Raw genomic sequence first — 20,001 nt, 5'->3', positions numbered from 1 at the left:
CTTAAACTGACTTAATGTACTTCTTTTAATACAAATTAAATCATAAATGATTACACTGCACTACATGATATTCCACCAAAACAGTCTACAACAAATAAACCGAAGACAGTGTTTATTACTGTAATTAAGAGTATGGTAACAGGTACGGGGCAAAGCTGAGTACTGACATGGTGTTTATATGTCACTTATGTGTGAAAGGCCTTTTAGTACACAGTCAAGAAAACAAGAAAGACAACTACAAAAGCATGCTACACATACATATATATAATTACACTGGACAGTTTTTTCAGTCTAATTAAAATAAGATAAACTTTAATTTCTTCTGTCTATTTTTTGAATCCAATTTGAATATTTTATATATGTATGCACAGGTTTATCATGTGATCCTGCTACTTGATCATGAGACGGTACAAATTTCAGCAACTGGCTCTACTGCCCTGCAAGTACACCCACTGTTCCAATGAGAACATACTTTAATTAACAATTTATATAAATGTTATATGCTTCAGGGATGCAGCCTGTATTTATAGATACAAGAATTGTTGTTCCTGCTATGTGACCAGCTACTGCTTCAACAAACTAACTCACAAACACACACTCTACTACATAAAAGTCAGTGTTTTGCTAATTCACTGAGAAAAGAGAACTTTGAGGGACTTTTAAAGGTATGTCAAAAGTACAGACTACAGATACTCAAGAGATGCACTCCTTCCAACTCCCTCGCCTTACAACCCACGCACACACCTCCTCTCATCATCGCCGTCCTCCATTCTCCTCTGTAGCCCAGTAAAAAGCCTGTGATGACCTGGGTGTGTAGCTTATTAACCTCTCCATCAGTTCTTATCAGCCAATGAATAGCCCAGTCATCTGCCCCTCCTCCTGAATCTAAGGGTGAAAAATTTCTCCTCTCGTAAGGGCTATAATTCAATCCACACACAAATCATTTAAGGAGTGTGCACACACACACACACACACACACACACACACACACACACACACACACACACACACACACACACGGAGCGGAAACATTTTGTCAACCTTGATCCAGGTGGTCCAAGACTGGCGTGGACCAGATGTTACTGAAATTATCAACTGAAGGAAACAAAAAAAGGGGTATATATGGTGTGCGTGTGTGTGTGTGTGTACGTGTGTGCTTGTCTACATGCATGAGTGTGTGTGTGTATGTGTGTGAGGGCCAGAATAAATTAATGGCTGATTTCTCCCCTTGCTTTGATGGCATTAAGAGCCCTCTTCTTCTCAATGTGCTGCATTAAATGCTTTTCTCTCTTTCCCTCCGTCTCTCCCTTCTTTTTTTGACAAGCAGGGCCACCCAGCAGAAAGCAACTGATGCAAAACGCCGGAGTAATCCCCCCTCCATCCACCACCACCACCCCTCCCGCTATCTTTAGTCTTTGACACAGTAGCCATTATCTGTGGGATTTAGTTAAACCAAACCTTCATGTATTTGTTAGGCCCTGGGTTCGTTTTCTCCTCTAACTGCTCTGCTTGAGTGTGGCCGGGCTGGAGGGGAGTAGGAGGGAGTTACATCATCAGTACAGCTAGCTCGGAGAACATGAAGAAGGGGTCTACAATGCCATCTAACTGGATCCCGCTCAAGATAATATGTTAAAGCCTGAGCTGAATTTTGTAACCTGGTTTCTTTTGATTGCTGCAAAAAAAAAATCTTCACAGAATTTAAAAGATGCAACACAATCACTTTACTTGCTCTGATTAATTTAACAAAACTCAACAAAAACAGATCATGTGATGCATCATTTCTGCCTCTGTACCACATAGTGTGTGCAGCGGTACAAACACGGGCAAGGAAAAACAACGTTTCTTGACATTTTCATGCAACGTATGTCATATGAAATGTACAAAACAACTTGTATTTAACACAGTCTGAAAAGGAGTTGGATGATAAACTAAATTTACCAAAGTATCAAAATTATGAATCTCTTATTGACGTAAATTTACTCTCATCTCAGTTGTCAGTAAATAGGACCAGTGACATCAAACCGGATATATGACCAAAAAACACCCCCGACACGCCTGGCCATACGGTAAATAATCCAGAAAAAAAAAAATTTAAAAACAAAGTTATCACCTTAAAGAAAATGTGACATCAAACCGGATATATGACCAAAAAACACCCCCGACACGCCTGGCCATACGGTAAATAATCCAGAAAAAAAAAAAATTTAAAAACAAAGTTATCACCTTAAAGAAAATGTTCCAGACTGGTATACTGGTCAGGAATAAATGTGGCAAATTACCATAAGATACTATACAGTCCAGTTGTAACCTTAACATAGACAAAGTGAGGAAAAAGTTTAGCTTAAAAATAAAATGCTGACTTTTCATTATTTCCAGATTGTGACTACTATCAACTCATATCTATGAAGCCATGCTAAACTTGGAGGCCTTCCATTGTGCCACATGCAGCTACAGAGCTAAAAGCAGTGTTACGGAGTCACTGTTGAAACTCACAGATAAGCCTGGGCTTGCTGGGGCTAAACTAAGGTTAAGCCAGGTGGTTTAGTTCCCCGAGTATGTTTACACACACACTGATGTGTGAACCATTTGGGGGGGCTTAAGGCTTAGAGGGGTGGAGAAACACAAGTTGATTTAGTGCCAGTGTAAACCTTGGTACCTGTTGATGGTGTTGATGGTGGGACAGCTTGACACAAACATCAGCATTAATCTGTAGGAATTCTGATCCGTGCCAGCAGTTAGATTTAACATGCTTTAGGGGAATACACATTGGTGTAGTAGGGATGCGTATCACCTGCAATACTTTTTTTTTTTTTTAAAGACTTTAATTGTCAAATACCGAAAGCAGGCAATGAATGTATGGTGAGATTTGTAGTCTTGTTGACTTATTTTTAAATTTTTTTTTTTCTGTTTTCAAACCAAAATTTTGCCAATTTCAGATTATTTTATGTAGGCATAGTTCTTGAATGGCTTCTTGTGTTGAGGGAACATTTCGTATTTAAGAATTCTGTCTTTGGTAAATGTAAAAAAAACAGTTTTGTAGAAAGAAAACTACAGAAACTCATGGTAAGTATTATGAGGTGCTGTAGTGGTACTAGCATATAAAAAAAAAAAATCTCAAATTATACTAAACCTTGGTTGATAGTGGTTTGAAGAAAATCGTTCACACTTTCCTTTGAATACGAGCCCACACACAGGTCAAGCCACTCATAAGGCAGTTATATTTATTTGTAAGAGAGTGTGAGAGAAGGGGGGTAGAGAAATTTCTTAATGAAAAAATGTGAGTATGTCAGAGAGTGAGAGAGAGAGAGCAGTGATAACCCCCAGTGGAGGACACCCCCCCCCCACCTGCTGACAGACAGCTACAATCTTTTTAGCATAAGTGGCTCCGCCTGCTCTATTAGCAAAGAGAGGGAAGAGGGTGTGTGTGTGTGTGTGTGTGTGTGTGTGTGTGTGTGTGTGTGGAGCGGGGAGGTCGACCCCCCCTGGGGTATATGTTAGAACAAATTTGAGGGGTGTCATATTACACGCCTTGTGACAGGAGGCCGAGGGGAGGTGAACGATGAATTTGCTTAATGAATTAATCTGTGGACCAGTAATGGCTCTGCTAACAACATTAGTCATCCTTCTTACATATCTATGCTGCGATTCACTAGTTTTTTTCCCCCTCCTCTCTCTCTCTGTTACACAATCATTTCATCCTTCCCTTCTTCATCTTTACTCCCTGCCTGTCTCTTCTTTCTCTCAGAGATTTGCTTAAGGGCAACAGCTCAGTCTTCCCCCTTTTACTATATCAATAAAAAATATTTTGGTAAAAAATACATTCTGTCCAGTTCAAATCTTTACAAACAAAGAAGAATTAAGTCTATTTAATAGACCCCCTAATATACATTGTCCCTAATATGTTTGTAAATGTGTCAAATAAATCCCCAACACACCCATTTCAATTTGGATAGCATTACATTACAAATGACAGCAACACTAGGCTGTTAATGCCACTGGGCCTGGTTTGAGTTTTGATTCAATACACAAATGCAAAATTGCTGTGTTTAAATAGATATTTAAATGGAAATGTATTTGGAAAGACAGCGGTTGGTATTTGTAGCCTGGAGTGCTCATTACAATGGGAAATAGGGAGGAGTGTGTATGGGGGGGGGGTGACAACGGTAGCATGGCGAGCAGCTGTGTTAGCAAGTGAATGGTGTAATTACTGGCCAAACCTCTGTCATTAACCTGCATTGTCGAGTGCTACCACACCCGTTAACATAAGAAAGCCTTGATTAATTGACTGCAAGGTTGAAATGCAATTATGTCATTGGGCAGCAATTTGTAAACTAAATAATAATCAACGAAATAAAAAACAAAACACCAAAACCCGAAATATCCCTAGTGAATCTGAGCTACGTAAGAATATTTTTCTTTTTAATTTTAACCTTCAATTCTTTTTAGAGATGAAAGCAAGATAAAGTTACATTAAGAAAACAAGAAAATATGTTGTAAGTAGAGGTGGAGCAAAACAGGTGGATTAAAATGTGACAACTTCACTTTCAAACAAAAAAATTAACCCATGAAAGAAATTCATATGAAAGAATGTTTTAAGCTACAGCACCAAAACAAGACAATCAAACTAAAATAAAACACAGCTCTGGATTATGTGGTTGTGTGCATCACTGTGCAGCTAAAAAGTGTGTTTTGTAGCTGAGTGTGCAGTAAGTACCCTCCGTGGGTGTGCGTATGTGTATGAACATATTCAGTGTGTTTGTTAATGTGGAACTTATATAATTAGTGTTTTTGTGTGTGACGATATGTTTGGCAGCTTGCAGCATGCTTTGTTGGACCGGCTGCTGCATGGGGTCTCAGGCAGAGAAGCGGCTGATGAAAGCATTGGCGGGACGCTCCAATAAAGAGCAGATTATCATAAGCGGCCATTGTCCACCTCCCAATTCTCTCCAAAAGCCCCCCAACCCAACTTACTCACCCCTCTGCTGAAAATGTTAATCGGCCCTATCGCTGGTAGGCTAAGGAGAGAAGGAGGGCCTGGCCCAAAGAGTAAAACTTTAACAGATTTAGAGGAAGTGAGGAGAAAAATTATGTCAATAACAAAAAACAACTGCAGTGACAAAATAAACTCAGATAAAAAGAAAGGAATATGACATATATATGACAAAAATAAAGGAAATGATAGAGGAGAGGTAGCCAACAATAATTCCTGCTGTAGTTTACAAACAAATTTTACTTGCACGTCTCTGGGCCGTGGTGAGCAGCTACACCCCCTTCTCCTCCATCGCAACAAACTCCCTCCCTCCCGCTGACTTCATCCACCCAGCTCGTTTTATCTGAAGATTCTCAGACAATGCCTAGAGGATCCCGTTCCCTAATCTTCCTAAAAATCCCCCTTTCATCCCCACTGTTAAAGAATGTATGAAAGGCTGACACCGAGCTGGAAAAAAGAAGGTGGGAAAAAAAAAAAAAGAAGAAGCAGTGCACATCTGGGAGTGCGGGTGGTGTCACTGTGCTAGACCTGGGGGTTGGGGAGGGAGCAAGGGAGGCAGGAGCTAGGCATTGGTTGCTTGTGCAGAGTCCTTGCAAGATGACTAATTAAATTGTTTTGCTGCTCAAACATTAAAATGGCCGAGGAGATTAAGGGCATGAGTGGGAATGGGACTGTATGTGTGTGTTTGTGTCGGGGGGGGGGGTTAATCTGTGTTCTGACCCAGTTGAACCTTGGAGTCATGCACGCACGCACGCAGACACACACACACACACACACACACGCGCACACAGACACACAAAACAAAAAGCTCAAATCCTTTGTTTTGTCCCCTCAAAGGCAAGAAAAAGGCAATGGGTTTTAAAGGAATGATCCCTAGATTTCTTTCCTTCCCTATAGGGAAGAACGGTGCATTTGCTCCCGAAGTGAATTCAAGATGACCACAAACACATTCCACTGTGGCCTAATACAAAACCAGTCGATTGAAAGTGAGTGCTCTTTTCGTAACCCTGACAATAACAACAAGAAAATGACCAAAGGCTTCAAAAAGAAACACATCTTCTTTTGGCTGTGTCTATCTCAGTTGCCATGAGCTTAGTTTACGAATTGGGTCTGTGATTATGGATAAACAATAGTTGCAATCTCTGTGCTCAACAATTTCAATCACAACTCACTCAGCGGCCAAGCCTTCAGCATAGCCCGTGTTTATTTTCAGATCTATTTGTATTGGAAGATTCAGGAGGAGAGCCTCTTGTGAAACTTAATGTTACTTGATTCATTCTCAAAAGTCGAAGAAGACCAACAAAATACAACAGAGATAAAGGGGGATTTTATAACGTAGCACCTGAAAAACAAAGTAAACACTGATTAAAGCCAACACCAAAACCTCTGTCCCTCCATCTTTCAGTCTGTGAACTGGGGAGGGTATTATAGTCTAAATACTTTTTCTTCTTTTAGTGCTGAAAGATTAGACTGGTTATCCCATTTAAGTTGGTAAAATGCCATTCTTGTGTCTTTAAGCTCTCGTATAGGAGGTCAAGATGAGTCTGCCTGCGCTTACAAGGCGGGCACGGATGTAATCTGCCCAAATTTACAATAATTAATGTTAAGCTTCTCCAGCAATACGTTTGTAAAAGAACTGGTCCTGATAATATACTTAAAGCTGCACACGCTATTTGTGTTGCGGCGACGAGACAAGGCAGGGCTTGATGTGCATGTGTGTATGGGAGTCCCTATGCCACTCACGTAGGCCAGCTTAAATCTTTAGTCAAACAATAAACTGATGCTGCCACAATGCTGGATTAGGACAACAGGCATGGGAAAAGAGTGAGAGGCCGGCTCACTTGATGCTAAGGAAATATAAAAATCACGCATACACTCTGGCAATGATGCCTGCACCCAATTGCCATCTGTCTTAGAACTACAAGTAGAGGATCTGGGCGGAATGTGAAAATACTACCAGCCTGGAATATAGTTTTAAAAGAAGAAAATGGGTTCAAAGGCAACGGTCTGTAGATTCTAACTTCAAAATATGAGAGTAGTATTTCTACTACAGTGTGTACACACATGTTCATACTTTTGTAACAGAGGTGATATGCAACTGTGTATTTATTTAGAAATACACCAAAAAAAGCTTCCAGAAACTTATAGTTATGAGGGAAGTTGTACATGTAGCAGAGAGTAGTCATCTTAAAACATGGCAAATGAAACTAACAACAGTAAAATTAAATGGATAATAATTTGCCTGCAGGGTTTAGCTTTGACAACAATGGGATTTAGAGCCACAGGTTGACATTTAAGCCATTCACGTTCTGCAATCCACCACATAATCACAAACCAAGTCAAAGCGGCCAGTGGCTCTTCCCAGTGTGAAGGCATTGACAGTCTGTTCTGTCCCTTTCTCAGATACTGAGGAGGATAGGCTGCATGTGCAAAGTACATTAAGCCCTTGCTGGATCCCTCCTTGTGCCATTCTCCTCTCATCGACTTGCAGACACAAAGGCAGATTAAAGGAGCGCGCGCCATAAAAACCCTGTGTCAATCTTATCGGCTTCGAGTGCAATTTTTAAACATATGTTAATCTGGGAGAGCTAAAACTCATTCTCTCGTCTCTCTGCTTGTTTATCTCTTATCAAATGCACAGTAGGTGAGGGGCAGCTTTGCGGTACGGCTAAATGCCATTATTTGGATAATTGCGTCCATTGTTGCAGGTTATATAGCTATTTGAAATGGGAGGTGTGTGTAAATAGGTGCAGAGGCCAGGTAGGGGGTGGTTGAGATATATTCAAAAAGGGGAAAGGGGATTTTCTGCGAAGGCATTTGAATGCTTCTTCATACCGCAAGCTGAATTTTCAATAAGGAGAGTTTGATATGTTTTTCTGTTTAACAATACCTTTAGAAAAATAACAATGCCAAGGTCAAAAGCATCCCATGCATTGGTGGAAACACACAAATGATGAATCTGTATCTTAATTCTACTAAAAATCCGAACAGTAATAAAACATATTAGTGATGCCATCAAAGGTTCAAGCTTTACAATCTGTGCAGGTTGCTGTGCAAGCACTGTGTAAAGGATGTATGTTAGTTTAACCAAAGTTTCATAGCACACTACTGTGAAGACAGCCATGTAATAATATTCTAGTCAAAATGAATAATATATATGTAATGAATACAAAGCTTCTGTTGAAATGCACTAATAATCTTCTCATAAAATCAATAAACTCGTATAAATAATCTGTCTGTTGCAGGAGGTGAACGTTCTCCTAATGTTGCATGTGTGAAGGACAGTGCTCCCAGTGGTGCAAGAATAACAAGTTCATTAGTCGAGGGGGGGCGTCGCAGGAATTTGAATTCCCCCCCGACTCAGACCTGGCCTCTGATTGGCTGGCTGCGTCAGCATGGCGAGACTCATTAGAGCCCAGCAGTAATTAAGAGTTGTTAGAAAGTGAATTCTCCAACCGCAGATTAGAAAATTAAACTATTTACTGATTACATATTAATAGAAGACAACAATGGCGCTTGCCATAAGCTTGGAAGGCAACCAAGGAATAAATCTGTGTACTTAATTACCATAAACAATGGGGGCATAGAAATGGAGTTTTATGCACACTCCCTCCTGTAATGTGTCTGATATCAGAAGACACTTGACAATTCTTGTTCAATTATCTCTATTATTTAATGTGCTGTGAACTGCCTCTGAGTAAATAAATTAACCACCCCAATTACTTTGGATTCATCTGGGGAGGGCCGTGGCGTAATAGAAAATGCCGCAGAAAGCTGCATTGTGCCCAAACCAGGGGAGCGAGGGGGGAGGAGAGGAAATGTGTGAAAAAGGAGGAAGACAACGGGGAGCATGGGTGAGAGAAGGGAAGGAGAAATAGAGATTCACAGGGATAAAAAGGAACAGGAGCAAATAAAAAGCGATGCAGAGAAGCAGAGAGGATTGAGAAATAAAGAGTGAGAGGAAGAAACATAAAAGGAAAGACAAGAAAAAACAGACAGAATACTGTTTCAGAACACACAAAAACAAAGAAATGACAGGATAAAGTACTACTAAACGGGAAGAATTAAAAAAAATAAGATTATTAAAGACTTGGTTCCTTGTGGAAAACATTATACATTCATATATACGCAACATGACAAACTCTATATATAGAGAGGGGGGAGAAAGAAAAGTTTGCAGGAATGACAAAGCAAAAGCATGTGATATCAAAGAAAGGCATACTGAGGACCAGCAGAGCACAGTGGATCATCCCAGGCTTTCTGCTGGTGGAGCAGAGAGATGAACAATCAGTCATGGGTCAGTCGGTCTGTCTGTTCAGATCTGCCCATCAGTCCTGCAGTGCTGTGTGCTACCACAGCATCACTGCACACTGAGCTCACCCAAACTTACCTCAAGAGGTCTGAATCATATGATCATATGCACTGCAATGACTACTCTGCACATCCACCCTGCTTAGAAAGTCTGCTCTGCGTCTATGAACAAACTGCACACAGTTCTGTGTATAAACTACATGCATACATATTATTAAAAGCTAAATCTGAATCTAAAAGTGTTAATACGAGAATAGTCAACTAAGCACATAAGACATAGACCTCCACTTCTATATGCTGACTCAAGCTCCACTTCATTTTCAGATTTTCAATTGAGGTGCTTATTATATTATCTTTGTCTGAGATCACATCTAAACTCCAGCTCAATTAATATAGTGGAAGGTTGTGTCAGATTTTATTTATGTCCAAACTGTTCTCCAGAAAGTCCTTCGCAGAAAAGCTCAACTGCTGTCTCAAGTTTTTAGATGTTTTGTATTTCATAAAAACATGCTTTAGTTTAGGTGAGGAAAACTAAAATTAAGGTTGACAATAGACTGGCTGAGAGGTTGTTCTTTCTTTTTTAACTAAAGGGTCAAAAAGAGAGGTCTGAAGGTGATGACAGACTGGCTCAGAGAAACATCAGTAAAAGAGGTTGAACTGAGGCTGTTCCCATGTGTTAATGGATGAAGAACTGTATGCATGCCCAGTCAACCTACCTCGGAAAAAGCACGGTTCTATTAGACAGAAAGGTAGATAATGAGGATGTAAGAACACAGAAGTTTAGAAACATACAGTTCTGTTTCTCCTGAGGTGTGATACCTGTCTCAGGTTTTAATACACGCGTAGCACCTGTACAGACAAGAAGGTAAAGTAGGGACTTTGTGTCTTGGGTTTGGGCAGTATCTGTCTTTAAGCGCTTCAGGATTGCATTAATGAAAGCGTTTTAGCGTTTGGTTACTTTGGGCTGAGAAACAAGACTATTAGAGGCCGCTGTTACATGTTCAACCACACATAAGTTCACACAACTGAGTAGTGTACTTCTGTAGCCAAAAAAAAACAAAACACGTGAACTGTGTGTAAAAAGACCCCACAGCTGGCTTTTATATGGTGATTGGCTCTGTTGAAGTTTAATCAGGCTGATTTATTCCTAATTCGCCTTGATAGGAACACTTCCCCAGAACATTTATTGGCAGCCAAGGAAAGTGCTGATCAAGATTTGAAGAAAGTAACATTCTGTGAGGTTTTGTGGATTTTGTAGGTCCACAATTCAACCGGGCACTGGGACAAGTAGATACTGAAGAAATAATGGGACCACCAGACATTGGCAGGTCTTCAAAAGTGTGGCTGGCAGAGTAAAATAAATAAATCAACAGGTGCTGGTAGCTGGTGGTAGTTTCTCACCATTTCCCCTAGTAAAATTCAGGCACCAGTCAGATGTGATGGATCAATACCAGATGTTTTGCTTACAGCCAATCAGCCACAACTTCAATCAGACATTATGGGTTCAGAGAAAAATATCTATCATCTATGACAGCCTATAGAAAGGTGACCTCAGTTGCTGAGGTGATAAAGGTTACTTTAGTGACCACCTGTCACTGGCACATCTCACTCTGATGCCTCCAGACCTTGGCCTGAAGGCACAATCCATAACCTATTGGATGAGTCTCTGGGATAAGTACTGCAAAATGAGATATGGAAACAGAAATACACTTTCAGGAAGTGAAAGTCATGTGGCAACACCCCCCCCCTTTTTTTTTGCTACACTGCAACGTCAGTTTGGAATGGGTGCCCGTTTCAGGGTGCCCTAAAAACTGACTGATGCCTCACAGCTGAACATGGCCTTCCCAGCATATTTTACAACCTAATAGACTAATTCTACATGTTTCATTGCTGTTGATGATAATTACTGACCAAATGTGGCACTTGAAAAATATCATAGTTTTCTAGTATACAACACATACTGCATCACCCAGTTGTCAGTGTGTTGACTTGTGGAAACCACATTTTCTCAATTTCATTCCCCACTGATGTTATAAGGGGGTGAAAAACAACGAAGGTGAATTTCTCTTCATGATATCCTTTCATTATTTTGTCCTCGCCTTCCCTGTTGTCATCTTCTTCCTTTTCTAGGGAATCATATTTTTCAGGAGGTGACTACAAGTATACACACAAGTATACACACACACACACACGCACACACACGCACACAACTACATAAAGAGAAATCTTTATGGCTGAAGGTGTTTGGAAGTAAATAACCTGGCGTCTTGCTGGCTAGAGGCTGCTTTATCAGTGGGTGAAGAAGAAGGAGGAAAAACAGCCCTTCAGATTGACACAATGGCATGCGCTCCGACAGGGGAAGAGGGCACAGAGGCAGGGAGGGAGGAAAAAGGAGGAAAGCGAACACAACAAACAGAGGAGAGATAGTCTCGATATCAGGACCCAAATGGGATGGAGAAGGTGAACAAATCCCACCGCCCTAGTTTCCTTTTCTAAAAAACTCCTCTTCTATCCTCCCGTGTTGATTTTTTTTAGGACTTTGGAGGCTAAATCCACCAAGTTAGGTGCTGATATATCAGAAAGAGCATGAGAACTGCGACTAAATTACTAAAGCAAATACTGTACCTACATTTTCAGAACATTTGCTAACATCAAAATTTACCACTTCCTGAGACCATGTTTTTATTTTTTTCCCCAACAGCTTTCATGGGTGAGGAATGGGATAGTTTAGTATCACAAATGGGATGCTATTCTCCAATTTCAGTTAGGGACTTAACGGAGCCAAGGCCCTTCTTTTGGCTCGGCACACTGTCTCATGTTTTAACAAGGCTTTACCCCCGGCCAAATCTTAAATAAAAACCTTCCGAATTCGGCTCTGTACGCCAAACCAGATTGCACTTTGTATGCACGGTGTGTAAGCATTTGTGTGTGTCTGTCGTGGATTTGTGAACTGTGTCAGTGCTCATGTTGTGTTGCCTCATGTTTTTTTTTTTTTTTTTTTTTTTTAACATTTCTGTGCCTTTCCTTCTCTCCTCCCTTTAACTCACCCCCGTCTTTCCTTATACAGCATATCAATGAAGGCCAGATATTTACTAGGGGAAGGAGGGTGTATGTGTGTGTATGTGTGTAGCTGTGCATGGCTGAGCGCACTGCTCAATAGTGTGGAGGCTGGCTGGCTGGCTGGGGCCGCGGCTGGCAAACGGCTGCAGCGGAGACTTCGGCTGGGGCTTCGCTATCGCACCCAGTTATCGTTTCCCCCATGAAGGGTTCCCTTATCACCCCAGCCCAGAGAGGTCTCCCTTCTTCTCCCATCCCCGAGACACACTCACCCCCGCTCCCTCCCCACCCAGCCTTCCCCTCCCTTCTCCTCCTACCTCACCCCCCCATCCCCTCCTTTCATATCCACCCAGCGCTCCGTCGCTCAACAATCAACCGAGGGGGGGGGGGGCTTCAAAGATTCTCTCTCACACAACCACACACATAAATACAGACACACAAACTCCCCAAGTGTACATGCATGTGTGTATGTGCGTGCGTACGCTCAATTTGCCAAAACAGTTTTTCCAGTGTAATTGGGCTTGGGGTACCTGTGTCCATGAGATAGCGCAGCCTCTTCTCCACGCGAGCTGCTCGGGCGTCTATGTGCCTCTGCTCGCTCTCCAGCGCAGACAGCTCCCCAACCACATACTGACTGGTGTCTTTGAACCCCTTCTGTCAACCAGAGAGAGAGTGAGTGTGAGAGAGAGAGAGACAGAGAGAGAGAGAGAATGGTTATGAGAGAAAAGGAAAAGCACTGCGATACATCATTAAACAGAGACAGAGAAAAAAGGATAGAGGAATGATGGAGAATGAGGGAGAATAGAGAAATACAGAGATGGAATGAAGCAAAAAGGTGATGAAGGAATAGAAAAAATGGAAAGGATGAGAATGAAAAAGAAATGAAAAGAGAAGAAGTAAAGCAGAGGGAGGAGGGATGTGAAAATGTCTGAACAGATGTGTGGGTGTGTCTACAAATCTTCCTTACAAAAAACAAAAGAGAATTTCCCCAGAAAAGAGTTTAATTTCACAACAGATTACACATACAGCTAGTGACTAACTGTTGCTGCCTCTTGTTTCGTCTAAGCTTTGTTTGGCATTTCTGATTCCTCTCTCCTATCTTCAAAACCAATTTATAGCTGTATTGTAGTTTTATTTGTAATTTGTATTTTAAAAGAAAAACAAATCTCTAAATAACCGGATTAGAGTACTGTGAATGACGACTAATTCAAGTAAATCTTTATTCACACCAAACTATCAATTTAATACTTAGGAATGCAAATTTTAAGCAGTTTCCTAAAATAATCATTGGTCACTTTACTTATCAATAATTGATTATCATAAAAAAAAAATAACAAAATGCTCTCTTTTAAACAACTGACTTGTTCAACCCAAGTAAATCAGGTATCTGAATCATATAAAATAAAACATTAAATTAACAACAAGAATAAAGTAAATAGAACAAAATGCTGTCACTCAGAATTGCTGCATAAGCATAATTAACATAACTTCTAGGCTTTACTTTATTAGATAAATTAGATGGGACTAAACGTGAAGGAAACTAGAAGTCAGCTCACGGATGACCAGGGGTGTGGATGACCAGAGGAAAAATATGGAGTGAAACTGATGTGGGGTTAACGTTTTTCTGGCTTCTGAAGGGGAGCCTCCCAGAAAAAGTTTGAGAACCACTTATTTAGGCATTTGTTGTGTGTGTCGTCTGTTCAGTTGATGATGAGAGGGAGGGATTGGTAAAAGAAGCAAGAGGCACATCTGAACTAGTTGCTTAGATGAAGAGAAGCAGGCGACAGGTGCCTACTACATGTATGCAAACCTCCTATGTCACCGGGGTAACAAACACCCTTACTGTGCCATACCTGCAACAGGGGGTCGGATCATAGTTACTCACAGTAAACTGGTGCAGTCAATCTAGGATCGATACTTACATTCATGGTGCCTCCAGCAAATAATCAACAGTCACCAACCTTAGCCATTTCATGTTTAACTGCTAACTCAACATTTTTTAACAGTGGACATTCCTCATGTGGTAATTACCTAACTGCAGGTTCAATGTCTCCATAGCCCTTAAAACTAAACCTTGCATTCACATCTTCATAACCCCACAAGTACATACTCTGCATTTTCAGTCTTGCAACTTCTCATACACACAAACACCAGCCACACGGGGACTATACATACTTGGATACACATACGCACAAACATACGCACACTCATCACTCTATAACCATAAGCACTTAATACACACTCCATTTCTGACCCCTCTTCACCTCTGTCTCCTGGCTACTTGCTATTCTCCAGAGAAACTCCTCTGAGTGAGGAAAATGTTTATTCAAATTCACTACTGAGGATGCATCCGAGAAATATCTCCATTTTATTGCTGATGCACTTCATTTTTCTTAATGGGAAGGAGAACTAGTGAGCAGGAGAAAGTTTTTTTTCATTCCACCCAGGCCAGCACTTTTTCCTGTACTCTTTCCTGTGCGCGTATCTGTGTGACTCTGTGCACATGTAATTTGTGCAAGCGTGTGTATGTGTGCGTTGATTCCCAGCAGCCCCCTTCCCCAACTCCCTCCTCCTCCTTGCGCGCTCTCGCTCTATCACCATATTTTTCCTTGGCAAATCAATTTTACACATGATCAGCCCACTCCCCTTGCCGCGCTCAGCCCAGCCGTAATTAAGAGGAGGGAAATTACCATATATATTATATTAATGCAAACATCATTCAGCAGGTAATTCTTGGCTGATCGGGATAATGGAAAGGTTGAACACCCATTAACCCTGGGGCCCAGGCACTGGGAGGAGGAGGGTGTGTGTGAGAATGTGTGTGTGCATGGGACTGGGGTGGAGGGTGCAGGGTCGAGGGTAGGAGAGGGCTGCTTGGGAGGAGAGATTCACCCCATGGTCTCCAGTGGCACACACGCTCGCATACACACTCACTGAAATAATAGCATTCTTACAGACACACTCTTTGTACGCACAAGTTCAAACGAAGGCTGAGAATAGAGTGTGAGTTGGGTTATACGCTTGAAGGACACGCAGGCACAACTTCCTTGCTGAGACACACACATACACCTCTAAATGGCAGAGATGCAGATATCTACCATTGTTATAATTAAAGTGGCAGTCTGTTAGATCAATACTTAGATGTCTGTGCAGAGTAGAGAGGACAGTAGAGAGAAAGGGAACGTGTGAGTGTGTGAGAGGATGAGAGGTGGACAAGGTGAAGAGGAGGAGGGGAATTTTAGCATAAAGGGAGCAGAGAGAGGAGCTCACTGACAGATTTATCTAAGACAGGAGAGACAGAAAGAGAGCTGACTAATAGGAAATAAAAAAGGCCAAGAGGGAGCAATTAAGAGACACAACCTCCAACCTCACATCTGACCCCCAACTCCCCTCTTTTACTTTGCCCTTTTTTCTCAGACTTGATCGTCTGTCAATTACACAGGCGTCATGATGCTAAGGCTTCAGGCAAAGTAGACCAAGAGGAAACTGGAATATCACAGCAATTACTTTTTTTTCAACAGTACAGCTTTTAAAATTTTCTTTTGCTTTTCCTGTCAGTTGTTTCAGGTGGGACAAAGTTTGGGGTATCCGTTAAACTTTACTCCTTTGCAAACAGAAGTATGACTTAGTAGGACGAAAAAAATGGACAAACCTCCTCTTCAAATGGTCTGCGAATATCGACGTCTGTTGGTGAACCCCTATCCTCCTCAGCCTTCTTCAGATCCTCAGGAACAGACTTCTGTCTCTTCACCTCTGGAGGGATGAGTAGATGGAAAGATGTCAGCAATAAAACAATGTCCTTTGCAATTAAAAGCAAAATGCACATAGAAGTTGAGGAATTTATACTCAGTTGTCAGTAATCTGTCCTTGCATATAAATGTTGTTCAACATACTGAGAGTACAATATTGGTGAGGTAGAACTTCCCCCAGAGACCAAAATAAAAATGTACTGTTCTTTTTTTTATATAAAACTTTTCTTTCTTTGTTTATGGATGTGTGATGTTCTTCATGAGGTGCTCATAGGTGACTGATTCTGCAGTTATGGTTGGTTTGCATGTTTAATGTGAAATCTTGAAATGGGTATAATACCCGAGGAACTTGTCATGTTGCAACAAATAACTTGAGTGTAATTGTTAGCTGCTGGCAAAGAAAGGTAAAGGAGGAGTTTCTTCACAATGCTGGTTTCAAAGGAGCAGCCAGTGAACAGGTGAATAATTATGAGCTTTTTCCAGAATTTGCCACTACCCCTCAAAATGTCTGTGTTCCTGCCAGTGACCTGCTTTTAGGTGTGAATTGGATGTCTGTGTGACAAGTGTTACTGTGTGCAAACATACCTCCTTGGGTAAATACTGCATGCATTGTGTGTGTATGTGTTTTTGTGTTGTATTGTCCCCCACCTGGTCTGCTCTCCACATACTGGCTGAAGGACTTCAGCTGTGTTTTCCGGACTGCAGAGTCCTTGTTGAAGACCACCGGGCTACGCAACCTTTCTGTTGCTCTGCGCAGCCGCTCTGCTCGCAACTCCTCAGCATTATACTGTCAGACACGGGAAAATGTGCATTCAGTCATGACAAGTACTAATCTGTTGATAATACACGTCGCAGGAACATATTTGGTGTATTCAGCAATGATTACTTGTAATTATACTGATCAAGGAATGTAAGCTTTTTTTCTTGTTCTTCACTCTCAGTCTAAACCATCCATACCACAGTGCCAAATCACAGATTCTCACAATTTGTTCTCAAAATGTAAAGATCAAAGAAAGGTGTGTTGAAAATGGTGTAAAAGCACAAACTCATGACTTCAAGAAGTACAAAAGGACAAATCATCTCCAAATAACACCTCATTGAAAACACATACACACACACACAGATGGAGTAATTATTGTCTTTAAGAAACAATGTCAGCAAGTAGTCTGCTGCCTCACCACATCTATTATTGTGTCAGCCTCTACCAGCCACTTAGATCTGCTCTCAGGCTTTTATTAAGCAGCCGTTTCAGGATTTCACAGCTGCTCTGTGATTATTGTGACCAAAAACACACGCACACAACATTAGTTCACATGTAAATACGTGTGCGCAAACACAACCACTGAAAGGCCATGAGATAAATCTGGTAGAAGTTGATATGTTAGCTACATTGTTGTTTGCGTGAACAACCCCCCCCAACTCATTCTCTCCCTCACTCATGAGAGAGACAAAAAGGAGGCAATTAACTTGACTTTCAACAAAACCCCGAGCCAGAAAATATATTCAAATTATGCAAAATGCAAAAAAAACGCTATTGTTTTCAAAGTGAACATGTGTTAAAAAGCTACACGCTCACTTCTCCCACTATCAAAAAATGGCATGCAGAAATGCTTTATTACCAGGCCTCCAAATATGCTAAGCCGAGTGGAAAAGAAACCGACTCGGGCTAAGATTGACGTTGTGGCAATGTTAATAAAACGTGTAATAAAGTCAACAATTAGGGCAAACATGTTCCACTGCTTGAGACAGAAGGAGATAGTCAAGCAGAGCAAGGACGACTAATAGAGACACTGTGGGTGGGGAACGAGCTGTAGATGGGGAGTTGTTAGTTTAGCTTCAGATTATTGACTTTCAAAAACAATGTCAGCAATTAGTCTGTTCTTGCTTTGTTTTGTCTATTACTCTGTCAGCTTCTACCAGCTACTTAAAACCTTATGTCAAGTCAAATTGAGGCAAATTTATTTATGAGGTGCTATGTACAAAATGCCCAATTAAACATTTTAAAACATAAGGCCAGAGCATGGATGTGTGAAAGCGCTTCTGTTTTTGTGCGTGCATGTCAACCTTTGGGGCAGCAACAAGGCAAGCCAGAAGAGCAGAGAGTAAATTTAAATTGCTGATTGCAGGAAATGTGAGGAGGAGAAAACGTTGGCAGGTAAAGGCCTTCTCTCAGTGTACTGCTAAGTAGCATCTGATGGCTTTTACTAAAAGTGACAATCACAAAAATGTGTTGTTCAGTGCCAAACATATGATTGGTTTCCATTAACGTTACAGCCGCAACTTAAAACTTTAGCTGTCCCAAGTGATATACTTTGTAAAGTATATTTTGGAGAAAGAGTTTTACAAAAGTTGATGATGAGAGGGACGGATTGGTAAAGAAGCAGGAGGCACATCTGAACTAATTGCTTAGATGAAGGGAAGCAGGCGACAGGCGCCTGCTACATGTATGCAAACCTCCTATGTCACCGGGGTAACAAACACCCTTACTGTGCCATACCTGCAACAGGGGGTCGGATCATAGTTACTCACAGTAAACTGGTGCAGTCAATCTAGGATAAATACTTACATTCATGGTGCCTCCAGCAAATAATCAACAGTCACCAACCTTAGCCATTTCATGTTTAACTGCTAACTCAACATTTTTTAACAGTGGACATTCCTCATGTGGTAATTACTTAGTGACCCTGTAAAATTTAATTGAAATGGAATGCGAACAATTTTCATTGCTAAAAGATCTGTTAAGATTTTTGCAGTGTAGTCTTTATCCACTTGCGGGTTAAATGTCTCCATAGTCCTTCAAACTAGAAACCTTACATTCAGCTCCTCATAACCCCATGGATACACAAAAATCTTGAAATGTCATTTGAATCGCCTGTGTCTCAGGTTTAAGTCACTCTGATGTCCATATTCTCACATAAATACTTAGCCTCCTTCCTTGGGAGAAATACCTCTGTAGTCTCCAAATTTATTTTGCAAATTGGGTGCACTTGCTCTGAGTGAACTGGGTGCTCTGCTTAAGTCGCAACAACATATAAGATGTGATAGCAGCCCCCAAAAAGAAGCAACAGTCTCTCTGGCCTCAGTTTACCATTTTATGTGCTGGGCTTTATGGGCCGATGTGTTTCAGGAACAAAAAAAGCTTTTATCAGAGAACCACGTGGGTAGAATCCTCCTTTTACAGTGATTAAGCAATCATCCCCAGGTATGTGGATATGTATAAACTTACAACAATTACGTTTACACAATAAATAACTTTCTTTGAATGAATAAAAAAGTACCATCTAAAATGGGGTACATGTAACACATAGGTATCACATAGGTAGAACAACTAAGACACTGGAGTTTGATTTCCACTTGAACCACCCACTCACCAAGTAATGTACTCATGGTACTATAAGTTGCTGTGGAGGGGAATCCGATTAAGTGTCAGATTTTATGAATATTTACTGTTTGTTTTCAAGAAAAGTGTAACAATCACTGATAATTGGATGTCAAAGGATTTATCGGATTAATGTTGCTGTCCTTGTCATATTTTTTCATGAGTAGGATCTGTTTTTTTTTTAAAATATATTTTTAGTTTAGTAACTGGTAAAAACTGCAAGCCTTTACAATATATACTGGGAACTGTTAAAAAAAAGAGTAAATCCCTGAGGAGCCTGATTAGGACGCTGATGCTGTCAACCCAATTATTACAAATTCTTTAACTGTTGTGAATCTGACTTGTTCATTGGACTACAACCAGAGGTTAAACAGCTACTGCTTCCAGATTAAATTGCTGCCATGTTACAACTAGACCCTGATGAGCACCTCACATGAACACACCAAAATGATGATGACCAAAGACAGCAGCTCCACTGGCCTTCAACACCTTCTTAAAAACTAACTGCACAATGT

The 20,001-nt window shown here is 40.9% G+C and overlaps 1 protein-coding gene across 7 annotated transcripts in view; it reads right to left on the bottom strand.

Annotated features, from left to right (window-relative positions):
- Positions 1 to 20,001, bottom strand: part of ehbp1 (EH domain binding protein 1) — a 150,247-nt gene that overhangs the window by 24,050 nt on the left and 106,196 nt on the right. For 6 of the 7 annotated variants that reach the window (XM_040139339.1, XM_040139343.1, XM_040139341.1 and 3 more), the window contains 3 exons: positions 16,756 to 16,894; positions 16,011 to 16,111; positions 12,889 to 13,012 (listed from right to left, as the gene is read on the bottom strand). In XM_040139339.1, coding sequence (XP_039995273.1) covers positions 12,889 to 13,012; positions 16,011 to 16,111; positions 16,756 to 16,894 — 364 coding nt within the window. The remainder of the gene's footprint in view (positions 1 to 12,888; positions 13,013 to 16,010; positions 16,112 to 16,755; positions 16,895 to 20,001) is intronic. The other variant, XM_040139342.1, reaches the window with a different exon arrangement.

The sequence above is a fragment of the Xiphias gladius genome, chromosome 11 (genome assembly GCF_016859285.1).
Source record: "Xiphias gladius isolate SHS-SW01 ecotype Sanya breed wild chromosome 11, ASM1685928v1, whole genome shotgun sequence".
Taxonomy (NCBI): domain Eukaryota; kingdom Metazoa; phylum Chordata; class Actinopteri; order Istiophoriformes; family Xiphiidae; genus Xiphias; species Xiphias gladius.
The sequence above is the reverse complement of the archived record's forward strand: the minus strand, read 5'-3'. Positions and strand labels throughout refer to the sequence as shown.